The sequence below is a fragment of the Centruroides vittatus genome, unplaced genomic scaffold (genome assembly GCF_030686945.1).
Source record: "Centruroides vittatus isolate TY-2023 unplaced genomic scaffold, ASM3068694v2 contig_349, whole genome shotgun sequence".
In the NCBI taxonomy this organism is placed as follows: domain Eukaryota; kingdom Metazoa; phylum Arthropoda; class Arachnida; order Scorpiones; family Buthidae; genus Centruroides; species Centruroides vittatus.
In genome coordinates, this window is record NW_027122172.1 from 631,968 (window position 1) to 654,217 (window position 22,250).

At 35.3% G+C, this 22,250-nt stretch overlaps 1 protein-coding gene across 1 annotated transcript in view; it reads left to right on the top strand.

Annotated features, from left to right (window-relative positions):
- r (carbamoyl-phosphate synthetase 2, aspartate transcarbamylase, and dihydroorotase rudimentary) overlaps nucleotides 1-22,250 on the top strand; it is a 186,212-nt gene that overhangs the window by 78,664 nt on the left and 85,298 nt on the right. The window contains exons 14-19 of the mRNA XM_067269235.1: nucleotides 833-1,021; nucleotides 1,093-1,326; nucleotides 11,827-11,964; nucleotides 12,474-12,641; nucleotides 14,936-15,018; nucleotides 18,174-18,420. Of these exons, the coding sequence (XP_067125336.1) occupies nucleotides 833-1,021; nucleotides 1,093-1,326; nucleotides 11,827-11,964; nucleotides 12,474-12,641; nucleotides 14,936-15,018; nucleotides 18,174-18,420 (1,059 nt within the window). The remainder of the gene's footprint in view (nucleotides 1-832; nucleotides 1,022-1,092; nucleotides 1,327-11,826; nucleotides 11,965-12,473; nucleotides 12,642-14,935; nucleotides 15,019-18,173; nucleotides 18,421-22,250) is intronic.

A 22,250-nucleotide genomic window follows, 5' to 3' on the forward strand; every position in this document is an offset into this window, starting at 1 on the left:
CACCTAGCAATGTCATAACATCATATGGCAAGTTCAAGCAGGAAAGCAGGAAGGAACTGAAGGCAGTTTTCAATCAATGCCATCAAGTATTTCCAGTTTGGAGATTTTTTATTGACTGACAGAAAACTTGGGAAATTTTTGGGGTGACATTTTTTTTCCACCTTGATCTTTTTTTTAGTAGACTAAAGCAAAAAATGTTTGACCTGACAGACTATCTGAAATATTGTGTAAGCATTGTGATCAAGTGTGTTATTCTGAATTCATTAAAAAATTATTAAAAAATGATTCCTATTTCTGAGTAACAGTTTAACATGTTACTTTTGCTTTCCAGACTCTTAAACTGGTAAGGCTATCAGTATCTGCATTACTTAGTAAGTAAAACTGGTAGCAATAAATAATTTTAAGTGGCAAAAAAATTTAAAGCTGACAAAATGGTTGGCAATTTTTTAAAATTTCCAAGTGGTCCTTGGAAACTTGGAGTGTTAACCAACATTCTACAATACATTTTATTCATGTATTTCAACAAATGAATTTTATGGACAGTTTAAACTAGGTATGTTCAAGGAAAACATTATGTACTCTCAAGTACCTTAAGACTTGTTTTTCAAAGATAGATTTCATAACTCAAAAATAGTTAGAAACATGTGGTATGTTGATTTCAGAATAAAATAAAATAGGCTTTTGAGAGAAGTTATTGATATATTTCTAAATCTCAAGATATTGGCATTTTATTTTTATAATTTAAGATTTCTTTTTCAGCATACCACACATATACAAGTATTAATTTGTAAATTTGAATTTTAAATTAATTTTGTATTACTTTATTTTGTAGGTATGCAATATGGAAAATGTCGATCCTCTAGGAATCCATACTGGTGAATCAATAGTTGTAGCTCCAAGTCAGACTCTCACAAATGAAGAATATAATCGTCTACGCACAACTGCTATTAAAGTGATAAGACATCTTGGAGTGGTCGGAGAATGTAATATTCAGTATGCCCTAAATCCAAATTCCGAAGAGGTTAAATTACTTTTCTTTCTTTAATTAAAAGTGAAATATAATTAAACTTATTAATTCTATCAACAATTTAGTTTCATATTGTGGAAGTAAATGCCAGATTGTCTAGGAGTTCAGCACTTGCCAGCAAAGCCACTGGTTATCCTTTGGCTTACATTGCTGCAAAACTCGCACTGGGCATATCCTTACCAGAACTGTGTAATTCGGTAACAGGTTCGACCACGGCATGTTTTGAGCCCAGTTTAGATTATTGTGTTGTGAAAATACCAAGATGGGATTTAGGAAAATTTGCAGGTGTCAGTAATAAGGTATTGTCAAATTCATTTGCATAATATATTATTATTAAATTAGATGAATAATCAATTAGAAAACATAATTTCTTCAATAATTATTTATTTATATTGTTTATATAAAATATTAATATGATGTATATAATTGCATAATTTTTTTTAATTGAATGTGTTGCTGTGGAATCAAAAACACTGCAATACTTCAGTTAATGTGTGCTTGTCTCCATGGCAACAATGTTCAAACAAACATGTGTTTATAAGCATCTCTGATGGTCAGTGTGAAGGATTATCTGGATCCATATAATAATAAATAAATAAATTTTACTGTTATTTCATTAAACATTTAATGAAATAACAGTAAAATTTATTTATTTATTATTATACGGATTATTATTTATTATTATATTATACAGTAGAGCATCGATTATCCGACTTAATTGGGGACTGGAGTTGGTCGGATAACTGAAAAGTCGGATAACCAAAAAGTATGAAAAAATACATTATTAGTATAGTGTATTAGGCCCGGTTTAAATACTAGCCTCCCTTTCGTGGTCGAGCCAGTGCTGCCAGCTAAAACGTGCAAAAATTTAACAAAAATAATATTAAAGTAGCCAAGACATAACCAAATATTGTAGCGCCACATCACTGGCGGACATTTGAATTTGCCGACTAGAACGCGGTCGGTTAACCGATAAGTCGGTTAATTGGGGGTCGGATAATCGATGATCTACTGTATTATTATTGTCATTAATTTGCATAATCTGTTGCTTAAGCAGCATATTTCTTAAAGGAAAACTGATTTCAGTAAATTTAAGGCCAATTCAAACTTGTGAGAATTGCAATTAGAATGACCGTAAGTTGCTTGAGCAATGGCTCAAGCAGCTTATGGTCATTCTTGCATATATGTTGCAATATCATCATTAAAGTCCAAAACTGTATGCAATCAGAAGTCCAATGGTGCCAGATCTTAGATGTAAGGAGATGTGGAATAACCTGTAATGTTGGGTTCATAAGCATCTTTGTCACATCATTATTAGTGTCATCTCATGTTATTGTAATTCAAGGGGGGAAAATGATTTTTTACATCTTTATTCTAAGTACTCATAAGGTTTCACAATACTCCCTTTCTCTCTTTGCATGCAATCTTCCAATGTCAAAAATCCAGTTGTTGATTACTACTTTACAAAATGAGGACAAATTTAAACTTTACTGTTACCACAACAATGCAATACAATGTACTAAGAGACTTCATATGTGCAGACCAGACACTTGTGGCTACTAAACATTAGTGATTGTGTGTGAGGGTCACAAGCAATGTTTCCTCTAAGCTGCGTGGCTGCGCACTGCTCAAATTGTTGCCGTGCTCAAGAATTTATGTGCCGCGCAAGTGAGCATGCACACTAATTTGAATTGTTGTTTACTTATTTCTCACTCTGTCTGCAACGTGATTATTGCTAGGTATATTTCGATTAAATACATTAAATCATTGATAAAAGATAATATTTTGTATGGAAGTACGTTTTAAAATGAATTTTAGTCTCTATTTTATAATTAATTATTTTAATTTTTATAGGAAAAAATAAGATTTTATATATGTATGCTCAAAAATTTTTTGCTCAGAATCTGCTCAGCAAAAATTTATTTTTTCAGAGAAGTATATGTTCCACTCATCTACAAAAAAAATTAGAGGGAACATTGGTCACAAGACTGGAAATGGGGTCATCACATGATGATAGTTCATGTGATGTGATCAAGTTTTCCTGACACCACCTAGGTTTTTGTTTATGCCTAAGTCATGAATATCCATATAGGGAATTAGAGTAAGAGAATGGAGGAAGAATTTGGGAGGCAACACAAAAGTAAATCACTCAGATACATTATTAGATAACAATGAAAATTCTGCACGAAAAGAATCAGCCTGGATAGGACTCAAACTTGCAACTACCACTTACCATGAGGATGCTTTGCCAGTTACACTGCCCAAACATTTATGCAAAGGATCAGATAAAAGTCTAGGTAGCGTAATTGGCAATGCATCCACATGGTAACAACAAAAAAATTTATTTAAATATGAAATGATTAAACAAGTAAATAACAAACTGAGAGATTTACCAATAGTTCTTCACTAAAGTCACGTCTAATTTTGCAATTTGAGAGAAAAAGAAAAGAAAGAGAGTTTACAATTCACACCACATGATATTTACCTGAGGTCTAAATTGGCACAGTCTTTGATAGTTGTCTTAGGAGATCTTAGTCTTTGTTGGTGTAAAATGTTCTTTTAACTCCTCAAAGTTAATTTTCCACAAAAAAAAAAAAAAAAGTATTATACAATCCTCTGGCAAATGAGAGATGAGAAAGAGAACTTCCCATGCTGTATTAAGAAAGTGTGAGGGACACACTAAGACAGACAAGAGAGTGTGTTGAGACTAAGGAGAGATCGAACCTTCCTCCCTCTTCTGTTTCTTTTTTATATATTTTCTTTTGTCAAGCATTGGCACCTGACCAAATTTGGTCATCGTGTTTCCTAACAATTGTCCATTGTTCAATTAATATTTCAAACAATACTTCCCTGGAAGCATAGTTATCTTGGGAAGATGTATCATCTTTGAAAGAAGTTAGAAATTAATAAAAATTTATTAAATTCCTGATTGAAATTTGCAATCTTAGGTTTGGTTAAATTTTTAACAAATTTTAAACATTAATAGTACCTGAATATTAAATAATTTAATTTGAATTTGACAATAATGATCAAAACAAGTGACGTAACTATTAATGTACTTGTCCGACTTGTATCCTTGCAGATTTGAGTCTCGCTCGTGGTTAAATTTTCTTTTTACCAGATATTTCTAAATTATTATTAATTAATTAATTTCTAATTATTAAAGTTGTTACAAAGTAGTGATGCCATCTATGATATAATACATAAAGAAAACATATGTTTGATCTTGACTTGTAATAAAGAATAAACAATCATCATCTTAGTTCTGTGGCAGAGAATGAAATAAAAGCATAAGAAACACTAAAAGCAATAAGAAGCAATAAAACTTGATAATTAATAGAATATGTAAAAGTTTACATCACACCTTTCACCTTGTGATGGCACACCGGTTGCGAAACACTGGCCAATAACTCTATCCTGCACTTAAACAACACTCTGCCTCCTGGCTGCCTTATACAGGGCTATGCGAATGTGTTAGGGTTAATCATATTTGTCAATTGTTCACGATAGGAGGCGCCTTTTCGTGTAAGATCAAAGTTGGATGTGTACGAGTTAATAAATGTTCTTGTTACTTTCGTCTCGCCCTGTTTTTGATTCGTTCGCGGTTATAAGAAATCACCACAGGTTATGGGCCCAGGTCCCGTGAACGAATCTCAACAGTCGAATTTGTCTGAAAGAAAGGAAATAGCATAAATTGAGAACCCCCGCAAGTTGCGTCAAGACACGTGTCAGCCACATCTTTGTTCATCGTCTGCAATCGCCATCTTTGACGAACTTCACTTGTCGGTCAACCTCGTCAGTGTTCACAAGTGATTGTGCATTGCCTCCCGTTATCACGGTAAGTGTATTTAGATAAGACACAAAACTAATTAAGTAAATTATTTAGTCTGTCAATATGGATATCGTGAAATCTCAAATGGAAACTTTGTCAGAAGACTCGCAGGGAAATATTAATTATATCTCATGGAAGTTTAAGCTAAATCTTACGTTGAGATCGAAGGACTTGTACGACGTTGCGAACGGAATCATTCTTAAACCTGAAGATGCAAATAATGCGGCAGATGTCGCAGTGTGGATTAGAAAGGATTTAGACGCTCAAACTTGTATAGGTCTAAATGTGAGCAGTAATATCGCAAAGAAAATTGCAAATTGCACCTCTGCGTACAGTATGATACACAAATTAGAAACCTTGTATGGTAAAAGGTCCGATCTCACAATTGAAGGACTACAGAGAAATTTTTTTAATTATAAGTATGATTCAAGTAAGTCTGTAGCAGAGAATTGCTTATCAGTTCAACAATATGCAGAAGACTTAAAAGCTGAAGGAGAAACAATTAAGGAAAGCTGGATTATAACAAGAATGCTCGGAATACTGCCACCGAAACTATATCACTTCAGGACGTCATGGGATAACGCTAATCCAACAGACAAGAACATCGACACTTTAATTGAGCGACTTCGACTGGAAGAAGACAGACTGAAGGAAGACGACAAGAAGGAACCAATCGCACAGAATGCCCTCATTTCAAAACAGAAAACGCAAGGTAACAAGGACAGAAGTCAGCAGAAAAATTCAGGAGTCGAATGTTTTAAATGTGGACAAAAGGGACATATAAAGAAATATTGCAAGAGTAAGTCGTGTCAGAAATATTTCGAATATTGCAGGAAAACCTACAATTGTAACAACTGCAATCAAAAGGGCCATTTTGCAAGGGAATGTAAAAATGAGAAGTCAGACGAATCAAACAAAGGAGATAAGACCAAAGGACAACGACGAGCTCTTGTCACTGTAGGATTGACGTCTACGAAAATAAATGACAAGAACTCAAGACGAAACCGACAGGATATTTGGTATCAAGATAGTGCTGCCACACAGCACATGACCTTCAGGAAAGAATGGCTGACAAACTACAAAGCGCTGGAGGAGTATACGAAGGTGATACTCGGGAACAACACAGAAATCAATGGAATCAGAGTAGGTGACGTCGAACTCGAGGCCTTTAATGGAAGGGAATGGTATCCAGCAACCGTGAAAGACGTTTTATATGTTCCTAATATATCATTCAATCTATTTTCGGTTACCCAAATGTTGGATAAAGGGTTTATTCAGACTGCCAATGCCAACACGTCAGTTATCGAAACGGCCGATAGAAAAGAGCAAATAGCAGTAGCACAACGACTCGAAGGATTATATCAAATGATGTTCCGCAGAGAGGTCACAGGAATGTGCATGATGGCCAACTCAATCAAAGTCTAGCACGAAAGACTGGCACATCAGAATGTGAAGTACTGCAAGAGTATTTTGGACAGAAACAATATAAGATATATTGATGACTGGGACAACAACGTTTGTATTGGCTGTGTCTACAGCAAACAACATCATATCTCTCACCCAAGAAATAACAAGGTAGCGAAGGAAGTATTGGATCTGATACATGTTGACTTAGGTGAAATGGATACCTTATCTCTGGGAAGGGCAAGATATTTTCTCTTATTCAAGGACGACTTTTCTCATTTTAGAACTGTGTATTTTTTACGAATTAAGAACGAAGCCCCTCCAGCATTGAATAAATACATGAAACTAGTTGAAAATCAATTTGGAAGAAAAGTGAAAAGCCTAAGGTCTGACAACGGGACAGAAATCAAAAATTCGACTACCAGAGAGTTATTGGAGGAGCTTGGAGTTTTACATACCAGAACAAACACATATACACCACAGCAGAATGGACGAATAGAAAGGGAGATGCGCACCATAGTAGAGTCAGCTCGATTTGTTTTACATGCCAGGAATTTAAGCGAGAATCTTTGGGCTGAAGCTATTAACTACACTGTATTCACCATTAATCAAACAGGAAAGAGCTCTGTAGATGACAAAAGTCCTGCCGAACTTTGGTTTGGACGTATGGTAAACATCTCAAAATTAAAAAGTTTTGGCTGTGAGTGTTACGTGTTGATTGAGGATCATAAAAGGAGAAAGATGGAGAGAAAGTCTATGAAAGGAATCTTCGTCGGATATGATCGCGATTCACCCTGTTATAGAATCTACTTACCAGATGAAAAGGAGGTTGTCTGCTCTGACAATGTGATTTTCAATGAAAAGTCTGAAACTAAAGGAAGCACTGCCAAAGTCGAGACCTGCATGAAAGAAAAAGGAACAGGAGAGAAGATAGAAGAGCCTGAAACTGAAGACGAAACCGTGGAGGATTTGGATGATAGATGTTCACAGAATCATTCACGATACATCACTCTAGAAGAAACCGATGACGGACCAGAACCGCCAGAGGAAACTCAACGAAGTTTACGAGATCGCCGAAAACTAAAGGTTCCAACCAGATTCAACGATTATGAGATGGGACTTATTCACAACTATGCCATGATAGGAGAAACCGAGGATATTTCAGTTAAGAAGGCTTTGAAGGACAAAGGACGGTATAAGGCTATGCAGAACGAGTACGACAGCCTGATCAAACTGAAGACTTGGAGCTTGGTGGAACCTCCAAGATATGCAAAACCTCTTACATGCAGATGGGTGTTATGTCGTAAGCAGGACGGCAGGATGAAAGCCAGACTTGTTGTGAGAGGATTCGAGCAAAGACAAGGCATCGATTATTCAGACACCTTCAGTCCCGTGGCCAGACATGCATCTATCAGACTCGTGCTCAGTCACGCAGCATCCAGTAAAATGAAAGTAACAGTTTTTGATGTCAAGACAGCTTACCTACATGCCAATCTCAAAGAAGAGATATATATGAACCAGCCGGAAGGATTCTCTGATGGGACAGAAAAAGTTTGCAAGCTTGAAAAGAGTCTGTACGGTTTAAAGCAAGCCGCCAAAGATTGGAACGACGAAATCTCTGACTTTTTTCTCACGATAGGATTCGCTAATACCGACGACGATCCGTGCGTTTATTATAACAACGACAGAAGTGTGATAATAATATTAGTTGTAGACGACGGGTTCATTGCCGCCCAAAATGAGAAGGACATTTTCAAGATTCTGAAGTTACTGAATGACAAGTTTGAAATTACTTATAAAAGGACTTTACAATCACACATGACATACCTAGGTATGAAGATCAAAGTGTCGTCTGAGGGAATTTTTGTGAGTCAACCTGATTACACAGAAAGAATATTAAAACGATTTGGGTATGATCAAGTGAACGCCGTGAATACACCGATGGAGCCAGGAATGAAAACGAATTCTGAAAATCTTGTCAATGACCAACCACTAGAAAAACAAAATCGTTACCTCGAAGCCGTCGGAAGCTTACTTTATTTAGCAACAATTTCCCGCCCAGATATAAGCTACGCCGTCAATTATCTGAGCAGATTCAGTAATCGACCTATGAAAAGTCACTGGAAGATGATTAAAAGAATTTTTCAGTATTTAAGAGGAACTACACATTTTGGAATATTTTTTAACCGAGATCCGAAATTGATAGCATATACAGATGCGGATTACGGAGGAGACGCCAATAGTCTACATTCCACAAGTGGAGTTCTTATCATGAGAGGAGGTCCAATTGTATGGTATTCAAGAAAGCAGCGTCTCGTGGCGAACTCAACAGCTGAAGCCGAGTACCGTGCAGCAGTTTTATCTATCGACGATATCTGCTGGGTACGAAGAATAGGAATTGAACTGAGATTATTAAAGAATGATAAACCCACCCCGTTACTTGTCGACAATCAGTCGGCAATTCACATGCTTAAAAACGCTCACCAAGGAAAGATAACCAAGGGTAAAAAGCATATTGAGATTCAGAGAAAATTTATTCAGCAGCATATTGGCACGACTGTTGAACTGCAACATATTAAAAGCGTCGATCAGCTTGCTGACATATTAACAAAACCTTTGAATCGTGTAATATTCGAAAGGTTACGCTGTAATATGATTAAGGAGGAGTGTTAGGGTTAATCATATTTGTCAATTGTTCACGATAGGAGGCGACTTTTTCGTGTAAGATCCAAGTTGGATGTGTACGAGTTAATAAATGTTCTTGTTACTTTCGTCTCGCCCTGTTTTTGATTCGTTCGCGGTTATAAGAAATCACCACAGAATGACAAAATTATCCTAGCTTCACACATGAACAGAGAACACTTACAGGACATATGCAGCAACGTTCTCAATAACATTCACCAGTAGAGTATCAAGCATAGGCAACCCATTAACACACACAAATACGAAAGCGTGATAGTTAGTAGGAACATGCCACTTGTCAGAAAGCTTAACTCTTCGAATAGGTGCTCACAGAATAAAGCAAACAATGGAAATTAAACATTTAGGTGTTATTCTTGATGAGAGACTTAACTTTACATCCCACATCAAACACATCACTTAAGCTAAAAAGATGGTCAATGCCCTCATTAGTGTTGCTAGGAACACATGGGGCCTTGGCCCTAACGCTACTAAGCTTATTTACAGGGGTACAATTCAGCCAACACTCCTCTATGCCATACAAATCTGGGGCCATGTGGCCTCCAAAGTCCATAACTGCAAAAAACTGTTATCTGTTTAAAGGATTGCAGCTATCTGCATTTATAATGCTTTAGGACCACCCTTTTGGTAATGTCAGGATTGACCCCTGTCGACTTAAAAATTAAATGCATTATTTGGCAGGAAAATATCATCATCTTACCCTGGCGAGGTTATAGAGACTCGGATGTCGACAAGATGATTAGTGTAGGTAAGATTTCCCCCAGTTTCACCTTGATCGATGATATCAAAAAATTCAGCATCGACAAAAATACCCTCCCGACATACGATTACCACCCCTCCCATCAGCTTGCCCTGACGTTTACTGTGTAGATCCAGCTGATCATTTCATGTTTAGGATTTACACTGACGGTTCCAAGATTCGTGACGATTTGGGTGCTGTTTTTGTAGTTTACTCTGACATAGGCTGTGAGCTTCACAATGCATGCTTCCATCTAGGTTCACACTGCTCAACAGCACAGGTGGAAACTTTAGCTATTTATATGAGCTTAATTCACATTAGGCATAGGAAGGACAAAAGACACTACTTATACTATCGCATTTATTCTGACAGTAGGGTAGCTTTACACGGGATTGCAAAGTCTGATAGCCGCAAAACTCGTCCAACTCATACACCATATTCTCAGACACTTAGACAACAACATTAGAATAGATTTCCAATGGGTCCCGAGTCACGCAGGGGTTCTCGGCAAGGAGGTCGCTGACCGTCTTGCCAAACAATCTGCAAAGTCTTCAGTCACTAGTACTTTCAGTTACATTCCTACCTTGTACATCAACAATCACGTCAAGAAGCAAATCTTCATTCTCTGGCAAGACAGCTGGGACCATGACACCACTGGTTGATTCACCTACACTTTCATCCCCAAGGTTGACACTACTGCAATTCTTTGCCACTTTTACCCTAGTTACACCCTCACTCAGCTACTTACAGGACATGGCAACTTTAAGCAATACTTGCATAGATTTAACCTTGGGGTCACAATCCACAATGCAATTGTGGTATTCAGGAGGACCAAACACCATTTCACTTAGTTTTTCACTGCAATAGGTACAATCACATTAGGGATAGTTTAATGAGAGCTGCTATTCTTGAAGGATACAATTGGCCTTACAACCTGCACCAACTCATTCATACACGTACAATGTTCCATCATCAACTTGCATTCGTATCCCTTGGTGGGGCTCTTGAGAGTACTCACTCCAGAGGTGCAGATGGCAATTAGCTTTCCCTTGCTTTGTTTCAACTGTTGGTATACAGCTGTCTTTGCACCTTGTATTTTAGTTATTTTCCATTTTTTTCAGTATAAATTTGGTTAGTTTAAGTTAGTCCTAGTTGTAAGTTAGATTAGGGACTCTTAGCTTGGTTTCCGGTTAGATTTTGATAGGTTAGGTTAAATTAGATTAGGGTTTGTTAGCTTTAGTTGTCTGGTTAAGTTTGTCCTAAGTTATGGTAGGTTAGTTTAGTTAGTGAGTAAGTTAACGTTTAAAATAATAATAATAATAATAAATATATAAAAAAAATTAATAATCTTTTTTTAGGTCTTGCTCGTTTGTCTTCTGTCGGTCCGTTCGTCTCGTCTAGTTTGTTATTGTGTTTGCTTTCGTGCTGTCTGTCTAGCTGTTAAGTAGTATTAAGATTCGTGATTGCGTTCAGTTTTATTAGTATTAAGTAGATATAGGTCTTCCTACTAACAGCCACGTGGCACTAACCTCTACACTTAGCTATTCGTGGCGGTACTCGATTATTGATGTTCCTTACACTCGGGTTTTCTTTTAGACCCTTTGGGAGACTATGGCCTTGCAGCATAATAACTGCACGCCAACATCAAACATAGAGGGGACTGTAGCCTTATGTACACCATTCAGAGGGATTCTACCTTTCTCTACTCTCTATCTCCTCTCCCTTTTTTCTTCCCTCCCCTTTCTCTTACTCTGTTTTCTACTGGCTAAACACTTCGTGTACTTGCCGATGTTTTCTTGTATGTATGTAAATGTATCAAATGATATATATATACACAAATACAAACAACTCGATTCTTAGATTAATACCAAATGATTGCTGATTAGGTTATATTACTAATTAAATGAAGAGTAATTTACTTTAAATTTAATTAATAATTAGTAAATAATTTTATTAATAGCATTAATATAGCCCAATGTAATCCTGCAGTCATTTGGCACTAATGTATCAAATGAGATATCCATAACATTTTATTACTAGTTTGACTCTAACCATGATTTTAGCAATTTTCTTATTCAGATTTTGATTTCTTTTCTTTATTAACAGATTTTTTAAATATTCCAGATTGGTAGCTCGATGAAGAGTGTCGGAGAAGTAATGGCAATTGGTCGTAACTTTGAAGAAGCATTCCAGAAAGCCCTTAGAATGGTCGATGAAAATATTGCCGGATTTGATCCTTATATCAAACAAGTAAATGATGAGGTAAGACCTTAGTTAAGACCAAAATTTCTTATATTAAAAAACTGATGTAAAGCAAAATTTGTGAACATTGATAAAATAGCACCTCAGATAAAACTGCCAAACACTATTAGTTGGTTGATGGTTTGCTTCTCATCAACAGGCTGACCATGTGGAGTTTTCTAAATTTTATTCATATGTCTAAATAGGAGCAATTTTCTCGTAGAAAATCTCCCAGGAGGTACCTTTTTCATGCCCATGTGTTGCTTTGCCATATCCTATCAAAATAAACCAAACTTCAATAATATTTAAGTTTAAGAACTTTAATAAGATTTGCTTTAGAAATAAAAATCTTATTTTCTCAAAGTTTAAATTTTTCTGTAAATAATTAAATTCTAACAATTTTTTATTTTCTACATTATTTCCTACAATCTTTTATTATTCTCTACATTTGGTTTTCACTTTATTTTAATATTATTTTTTTTTTTGTATATTTGTGAATAAAGAATCACATATTTTCTCTTCATTTTCAGGAATTAGAATGTCCAACAGACAAGAGAATGTTTGTGGTTGCAGCGGCATTGAAAGCTGGTTATTCTATTGAATGTTTACATAAATTGACAAGAATTGATCCTTGGTTTCTTTCAAAATTACAAAATATAATTAATTATCACAGTTACTTAGAAAGTTTTCAATCAAAGGTAAGTTTTAATATATTCAATTACTAAGTTTGTAATGAATTCATGAACTAAAGTCACCAAGAAATTAATATTCTTGAATGAGAATGTTAATTTCGTAATTTGTCCTACAAATTGTATCAATATTTTTATCTTTTTAATTTCTCTATAACGAAGTTTCCATTATGTTGAATATTAAAAGATTTCCTTTGGCAAGCCTAATAGTTGTTGAGTAGATGACATTGCCAAACACTTGTAGTCAGTCACAGGCTAGCTGCATGTTTGGCTGGAGTTTTCTAGATTTTCTTTGGGTAACACCTAAATAGAGGCCCAGCTTCCTATAAAATCCTCTCAGAAGGCACTCTCCTTGACAGATCACCCACATTTCTTGGTCAGACCAGCATTTTTCATTGTTAATAGTATTCCTAATTAGAATTTTTCTGAGATGATCCATCCCAGATATGTTGAGATTCATCCTTGGCACTTGGCCACTCTCATTGCAAGCCTGGCCAAACCCATGACAAATGCAATTAAAAGGTTCTTTTGGTATTCACAGGACAGAAAGAATCAACAATAAAAAGATAATTGTTTCATAATTGAAATGAACTATTTTGAAAATTATTAAATTAGAGGATTATGCATCAGAAAATATAGCAGGGGTTATAATAGATAAAGTAGATCAACTTGCTGTTCTTACAAATAAAATGATCATTCAGAACTAACTTATAACAGAGTGTCAGTTATATGCAGTGTACAAGCACTCATCAGGAAAAAATGCCTTTTACATCCATTATTATATTCATCAGTTTAACATAATACTTGAAAATACAGCATCTTGCATTAGAAATATTAAGAATATTTTTGTCAAAATACAGTATTTTGCTTTATTTTTTCTCAATCAACAAAAAGAACATCAGGTTTGGATGAAATTGCAAAATGGTGGCTTCCAAAGATTGTTATAATGAGACAGAATTTCAAAACAAGAATGATTAATGCTCTGTATGACAAAAACAATCAATTTTCAAATGTTTGGAAACACTTCTAGATACAAAGAAGGTCTTAAAACAATATCAGAAACAAATGGTCTTCCAGTTTAATTGTTTTCTAGAAATAATTTACTACCATCCCACTCCATTGAAATATTTTTTAAACAAGTCTAGTCTTGTGAAGTTGGCAGCATGTACGTTCAGAATTGTTTTAAAAATTTTGAATTTTTGATCACCAAAGTAAGATGACAAGTTTAATGCAATCAAACTATGTGAAGTTGTCCTAGCTCAAAGTGCCATAGCAAATTTGTCCAAAATTAATCAAGTTGTGGCTGAAGAATATTATAATGTCATAATGACTGAAATATGAGACCAATTTGATTTTACCAGGTGAACTATTTTTTTTGAATGTGTTTCCCACTTACAAAGAAAGCTTTCCTGAATGAACTTTTGCTAACATCATTGAAACAAAGAAAAATTAAGAACAGAATTGAAAATATTTCATCAGAGGGATGATATGTGCTGTGACAGTACGTGACTTCTTTCATGTGGTTTTGGAAATAAAGAATAATTATCTTTGGTTGGTTAACTTTTATACTACTATTTTAAGATTCTGATTGTACAGCCCTCTATAAAATAAAGTACAGGATGCCACCAGCCAGATCCTTGGAAATTTTCTTGGATTCAGTCACTTGGCCCAGCCTCAGCATGGTTCCAAGTGAGGTTGTGATGTACAGGAAACAAGATTCTCTTAATGTTCATAGGACAGAAAGAGTTAAAATAAAAAATGTAGATTTTCAATTGTTATTGCTGCAAATCAATGAATCCAAACAACTTAATTTTCTAGCTCTTAGAAACTGAAATTAAACTTTTCAAATTTATTTTTACTAATTTCTTATCACAAGATAATATGACATAACTGGAGAAGTAACGAAAAGAAAGAAGCAGTACATCTTGTTTAACTCCAGTAATTAACCAAAAACATTCTTATATCTCTTCTACAGTATTTTAACAAATGCCCTATTGATTTAAAACATTCTTCCCATTCTTTTGAATTTAAGTTATTTTTATTGTGTTTAATATATTTTTCAAATGTTTTTTTTGTGTTCTTTTTTTAAGTTTTATGTTCCATAAATAAGGCACATAGAAGTAGATCTAAAATGTTTTTGGCTAATTAAATATATTTCTGGAGTTATATGAAGTGTATTGCTTCTTTTGTTTAATTTCTTATTTACTATTATATTTAAACTGTCTTTCTGATCAATGTAAAGCTTAAATTTATCTTTGATTACCTTGTAAATAGAGATTTAAAGTACAAATTTATATTTTTAGCCTTCTGGTTTAACAAAGGAAGTGATCCTGAAAGCTAAACAACTTGGGTTTTCTGATAAACAAATTGCACAGTGTATTGAGAGGTATGTTCTAAATTTTTACATCTGCATATTAATTTTAAATTTAATTTTATGAGCATATTGTTTGTCACTTTGAATGTTTTTATAAATGGAAAAAGGACCATTCTATTTCAATAGAATTAGAGTTGCTATTTGTATAAAATTAAAATATTATGTATATACAGATGCATGTCATTTAATGACAGAAATACACTTTGAGAAATAATTTTGTTACACAACTGTGTTAAATGTTGTTAAACAACTTTGTTGTTAAGTGAATGTCATACTGTGTTCTTTGACAAATCTATATGGTATAGTCTACTATTTTTATAAGCTATATGTAACACAATGACAAGTATTTAGGTATGAAAACATACCTAAACATAGAAAAGGTATGGACATCTTTGAATTTTACAGGGCCTCTGCCATATACAAGGTCCGCCATTAAATGGTGCAAACCTATGTTTTAATTTACCTTTTCTGCTTATTGATTTAAACGATTTAAGCATAATATAGTATTACCTTGAAATGTGTACCATAATCAAAGTAGTAAAGGTCTCAGCCTTCTGCTCTGGGGATCTGGGTTCCAAGTTCAAATCAGAACATTGGGAATTTTTGTGATGTAATTTGCATCCAAATATATTGGATCCCTTCCTTCATTGCTTAGCTGCTTCTGTTTTAGGCTAGTCAAACCTATTATGAGCATGCAGAAAAGGCTTTCTTAGTAATTGCAAAATTAAAAGAATTAATCATTAACTATATCTGTCATCAAATGATATTGCTGGATTTGTCAGATCAAATTTCACTAATTAAATCTTATATATAAAATTCTCGTGTCACAATGTTAGTTACCGTACTCCTCCGAAACGGCTTTACCGATTTTTACCAAATTTGATATGCATATTCAGTAGGTCTGAGAATCGGCTACTATCTATTTTTCATACCCCTACACCATCTCCCCCCTTTCAAAAATATATTTATATATAAATTAAGGCTTTTATGTCCAACAGATGGCGCTACCTTCCGACGAACTAAGTTTGCTTTTCTGTCAGGCATTATGCTTTTCTGTGAGAATGGACTGAAGCAGATCATTTTCTATCTATCTATATAAATAATATATAACGTTCGTTTGTTCTTTTCTATGTTGTTTATATTAGTTTTAGTTTACGTTGTTTAGCATCGCGCGTGAGTTCTTTTGTATTTTATTTAAATTTGAAATTGGTTATTCGGAACAGTATTCGAATGTTGTTAGCCTGACGATGGCCATGGAATGGGCCGAAAACGTTTGTTTATGATTAAAGTTAAAGGTTCTCAGCATCAAGGTGTTGTTGTCTTACAGTGTAATAGAGTCTGAGTGAGGTTAGGAGAATAACTATTAATTATTCCTATTTTATTAAAATTATTACTTAATATAAATATTAATATAAATAAAATATAACGTTCGTTTGTTCCTACCGATTCCTTTGAAATTTTGACACAACGTTGCATTCGAATACGCACGTGTTTTTATATAATATACATGTCGAAATTCCCCCCAGTGGGGGGAGATGGACGGGATTAAGGCTTACCGTGAAGAACTCGGCTTCTATTATACTATTTTACATGCGTTTTTTTGCGTTTTTAATTGCGTTTTAATAGGTTACGTCAACAGAATATACACTAAAAAGGGATTTTTCGATATTCCCCAGCGGGAAAAGTGACGGGATTAAGGCTTACTGTGAAGAACTCGGCTTTTATTATACTATTTTAGATGCGTTTTTGATTGCGTTTTAATAGGGTACGTCAAGAGAATATACACTAAGAAGGAATTTTTTGAAATTTCCCCCACGGGGGAAGTGTTACACATTTATAATAGATACATTTTGAGCCACAACAACGCGTGGCCGGGTCAGCTAGTATATAGATATAAAATAACGTGAAGTAAAGGTGGGAATTAATTTGCAATCTTATGTTAAATTACTCAATCTTTTCTTCCATAATACAGTATGACCCCACTTAATGCTGATTCAATATAACACAGTCTGCTTGACACCTAAAAAATGCTCAAAATTTACGCTGATTCAAATTAACATGATATTTCATTGATTCATATATAATATGATTATTCCCAAACACGAACCAATCAGCAAAAGATAGCAATTTGTCATAGTGCTGTACTTCCCTTAAATCTATGTTTGTTTTGTGCAATTTTGGAAAAAATATAACATCATGGATGCCATAGGAAATAGCGACTTCTCATGGCAAGAATTAACTGATAAATGCATGAATGAAATGTGGAAGAAGTTATGGCTGGAGGTATCCAAGAATTCTCATTGAGAAGAGTCTGTCGCTGTATCGTTAGGTTGAGAAAATTGTTAACTTAATCGACACAGGAGACGAGCAGGATATTGGAGAGTTACTGCAGGTTTCTGGTAAGAAACTTACCAACAACGACTTTAAGAACTGGAAGAACAAGGAATTCATGTAGAACTGGAAAATAGAGATTCTGAAAATGAAGAACCCAAAAAATTTCTCTACAGTTTTCCTTAGTGAAAGTTTGGTAACAATAACCGAAATTGTTGATCAAATTGTAGCGAATGATCCAGATTTTGATAGGAGTGCCAAAGCAACACGAGGCATTTTGGATACGGTCTGCTACAGACATTTGCTTAAGGAAAGAAAAAGAAAGTGACCAATGAAACTATATCACTTTATCACAAAACACAAGAATTTCAGAAGAGCCAGGACCTTCGTCACAAAAAATTAACTTTACATTTCTGTGCACATATGTTTATGTGTTATTTAACATATATTATTATGCAAAACTTTATATAAAAATAACTTAAAATTATAGTAAAATTGCTTATTTTTTGGTCACGTGTTTCCCTATCCCTATTTACTTTATGTTAAAATGGTCTCGTTTAACGCTGTTTCGCTTAGTGCTTTGTCGTGTAGGAATGCATCCTCCACGTTAAGCGGGGTCTTACTGTATTCTAAATTGATTTGGAATGAGACTCAAACTTGCAACTCCCACTTGTCATGCAGTTGTGTCACACAATTCCAGCATTATCATTTGATTAAATTATAATTTCAGGCTTAGTTTACTGTATAATTATATCCATTATTTAATAAGTTAAAATTTGAAATTATTTAAGAATTTTAACATATCGTTACATGATTTTCATTTTGTTAATTTTCAGTACCGAACTAGTAGTTAGAAAGATCCGTCAGACAATGCACATAACTCCTAAAATCAAACAGATTGACACTGTTGCAGCAGAATGGCCTGCTAAGACAAATTATCTGTACTTAACTTACAATGGAATTTCCCATGATCTTCAGTTTCCTGGAGGAGCTATCATGGTCTTGGGGTCTGGAGTTTATAGAATTGGTAGTTCTGTCGAGTTTGATTGGTGTGCCGTTAGTTGTGTTACAAAATTAAGAAAAGTAAGTTTTTTCTAATTTGAGGTTGTATATATTTTACATTCACTTTAAATGAAATGCTGTTTGATGTTTTCCTGCTGTTTTTACCAGTTTTCAAATGTTGTTGCAGTTTTTTTCCTGTCTCAAATATTCACTAATAACACTCAACTGTTCTATAGTATTATTCACTATGATCAAAAATCTCTTTAATTCATTTTAAAATATACAAGAAAATCAAATACAGAAGTTATAGAGGGAAAAAAAATTAATGACTCATACATTGAAGTTATAGAAAAATATTGTATATAATAGGATTAGAAACAGGATTGGTATAAGCCAGAATTGATGTGAATTTACATCAGGTAGATTGATGATGGAACTAGTATTTTCAGTCTGGCAGATAGTAGAAAAATATACAAATGCTAAGACAGACATAAATATTGTATTCATAATTTAGAAAAAGTTTGACAGGGTTTCTAGAAGTTTTATATTGCAAGTACTTAGGACAAAGGAAATACAAGAAGAATGTATGAGAGTAGTATTGGAGTAGTAGTCAAATTAATACATGACACAGAGATACATTCATGCATACATACAAGAAAGACGTCAGCCATACACGAAGTGTTTAGTGTTTAGGGGGAAGAAGAGAGAGAGTAGAGAAAGGTAGAATCCCTCTGAATGGTGTACATAAGGCTACAGTCCCCTCTATGTTTGATGTTGGCGTGCAGTTATTATGCTGCAAGGCCATAGTCTCCCAAAGGGTCTAAAAGAAAACCCGAGTGTAAGGAACATCAATAATCGAGTACCGCCACGAATAGCTAAGTGTAGAGGTTAGTGCCACGTGGCTGTTAGTAGGAAGACCTATATCTACTTAATACTAATAAAACTGAACGCAATCACGAATCTTAATACTACTTAACAGCTAGACAGACAGCACGAAAGCAAACACAATAACAAACTAGACGAGACGAACGGACTGACAGAAGACAAACGAGCAAGACCTAAAAAAAGATTATTAATTTTTTTTATATATTTATTATTATTATTATTATTTTAAACGTTAACTTACTCACTAACTAAACTAACCTACCATAACTTAGGACAAACTTAACCAGACAACTAAAGCTAACAAACCCTAATCTAATTTAACCTAACCTATCAAAATTAACCGGAAACCAAGCTAAGAGTCCCTAATCTAACTTACAACTAGGACTAACTTAAACTAACCAAATTTATACTGAAAAAAATGGAAAATAACTAAAATACAAGGTGCAAAGACAGCTGTATACCAACAGTTGAAACAAAGCAAGGGAAAGCTAATTGCCATCTGCACCTCTGGAGTGAGTACTCTCAAGAGCCCCACCAAGGGATACGAATGCAAGTTGATGATGGAACATTGTACGTGTATGAATGAGTTGGTGCAGGTTGTAAGGCCAATTGTATCCTTCAAGAATAGCAGCTCTCATTAAACTATCCCTAATGTGATTGTACCTATTGCAGTGAAAAACTAAGTGAAATGGTGTTTGGTCCTCCTGAATACCACAATTGCATTGTGGATTGTGACCCCAAGGTTAAATCTATGCAAGTATTGCTTAAAGTTGCCATGTCCTGTAAGTAGCTGAGTGAGGGTGTAACTAGGGTAAAAGTGGCAAAGAATTGCAGTAGTGTCAACCTTGGGGATGAAAGTGTAGGTGAATCAACCAGTGGTGTCATGGTCCCAGCTGTCTTGCCAGAGAATGAAGATTTGCTTCTTGACGTGATTGTTGATGTACAAGGTAGGAATGTAACTGAAAGTACTAGTGACTGAAGACTTTGCAGATTGTTTGGCAAGACGGTCAGCGACCTCCTTGTCGAGAACCCCTGCGTGACTCGGGACCCATTGAAAATCTATTCTAATGTTGTTGTCTAAGTGTCTGAGAATATGGTGTATGAGTTGGACGAGTTTTGCGGCTATCAGACTTTGCAATCCCGTGTAAAGCTACCCTACTGTCAGAATAAATGCGATAGTATAAGTAGTGTCTTTTGTCCTTCCTATGCCTAATGTGAATTAAGCTCATATAAATAGCTAAAGTTTCCACCTGTGCTGTTGAGCAGTGTGAACCTAGATGGAAGCATGCATTGTGAAGCTCACAGCCTATGTCAGAGTAAACTACAAAAACAGCACCCAAATCGTCACGAATCTTGGAACCGTCAGTGTAAATCCTAAACATGAAATGATCAGCTGGATCTACACAGTAAACGTCAGGGCAAGCTGATGGGAGGGGTGGTAATCGTATGTCGGGAGGGTATTTTTGTCGATGCTGAATTTTTTGATATCATCGATCAAGGTGAAACTGGGGGAAATCTTACCTACACTAATCATCTTGTCGACATCCGAGTCTCTATAACCTCGCCAGGGTAAGATGATGATATTTTCCTGCCAAATAATGCATTTAATTTTTAAGTCGACAGGGGTCAATCCTGACATTACCGAAAGGGTGGTCCTAAAGCATTATAAATGCAGATAGCTGCAATCCTTTAAACAGATAACAGTTTTTTGCAGTTATGGACTTTGGAGGCCACATGGCCCCAGATTTGTATGGCATAGAGGAGTGTTGGCTGAATTGTACCCCTGTAAATAAGCTTAGTAGCGTTAGGGCCAAGGCCCCATGTGTTCCTAGCAACACTAATGAGGGCATTGACCATCTTTTTAGCTTAAGTGATGTGTTTGATGTGGGATGTAAAGTTAAGTCTCTCATCAAGAATAACACCTAAATGTTTAATTTCCATTGTTTGCTTTATTCTGTGAGCACCTATTCGAAGAGTTAAGCTTTCTGACAAGTGGCATGCCTACGAAAGCTTAACCCTGGATCCACGAGGACATGATGGGTATGATTATGTTATTTTGTGTTGTATAAACACCTACACTCCTGTTGCTAAGATAGGACTGCAGAAGTTTGTAAAGATTTTGAGGGCAGTCATGAACATGTAATGTGTGCGGAATAAAAGGCCACCAGGCATGATCGCAGGTGCCTCTAAAGTTAATAGTGATAATTGTGGCATGCTGATTGTTTTGTTTATCCTGGTGGATATTGTTAATGACCTGATGGATGGCATCTACTGTACCTTTGTCTTTAGAGAAGCTGAACCGATCTGATGCAGAGCTATATGCTTGCATAGATGCGATGTGATCCTATTAATCATTAGACCATCTAACACTTTTCCCAGAGTTTGGAGATTGCAGATTGACCTGTATTTTTGTAAGTGTTAGCATTGGTAGGTTTGGAAATTAATTTGACACTAGCCTTTTTCCACTAAGTAGGAAAAAGGCCAGTGTTCAAATAGATATTGAAGAGAATTACAAATGCTGTAGGATTGGCCTCAAACACATGTTTTATCATCCTAGTGGTTATGCTGTCAAGACATGGGGCTTTGTTATCTGTGAGCGAACATATGGCATTCGAAACCTCAATGTAGATGAAGTTGTGGTTATTGTCTGTATTAGGTGGAGTGAGTGTAGAACTCCGGATGACTGCTTGTGTATATTCATCCTGCTGTGGATCATCCAAAGGGTAAAGGCTGGTGAGGATGAGCGTGATTTTTCCTCCGTGCTGTTGGTGTAGCGACCATCTGGGAACTGGATAGTGGAGGGGGTTTAAAGCTGGCATTTTTTCTTACAAGCTAAGTAGTACGATTCAGATCAGGGGTTGCGACTGCAGGTGTTGGTACAGAAATCCTTCCAAGTGTCCTTGTTTTATTTATAAGGGTTTTGTAACCATTGTGTTTGTGCCTGTACTGGTCATTAATTGTGACTTTAAGGTTCGTGTCCTGTTCATTCCTAAATTGCCTCCTTAATCTCCTAACAGCTTTTTCTT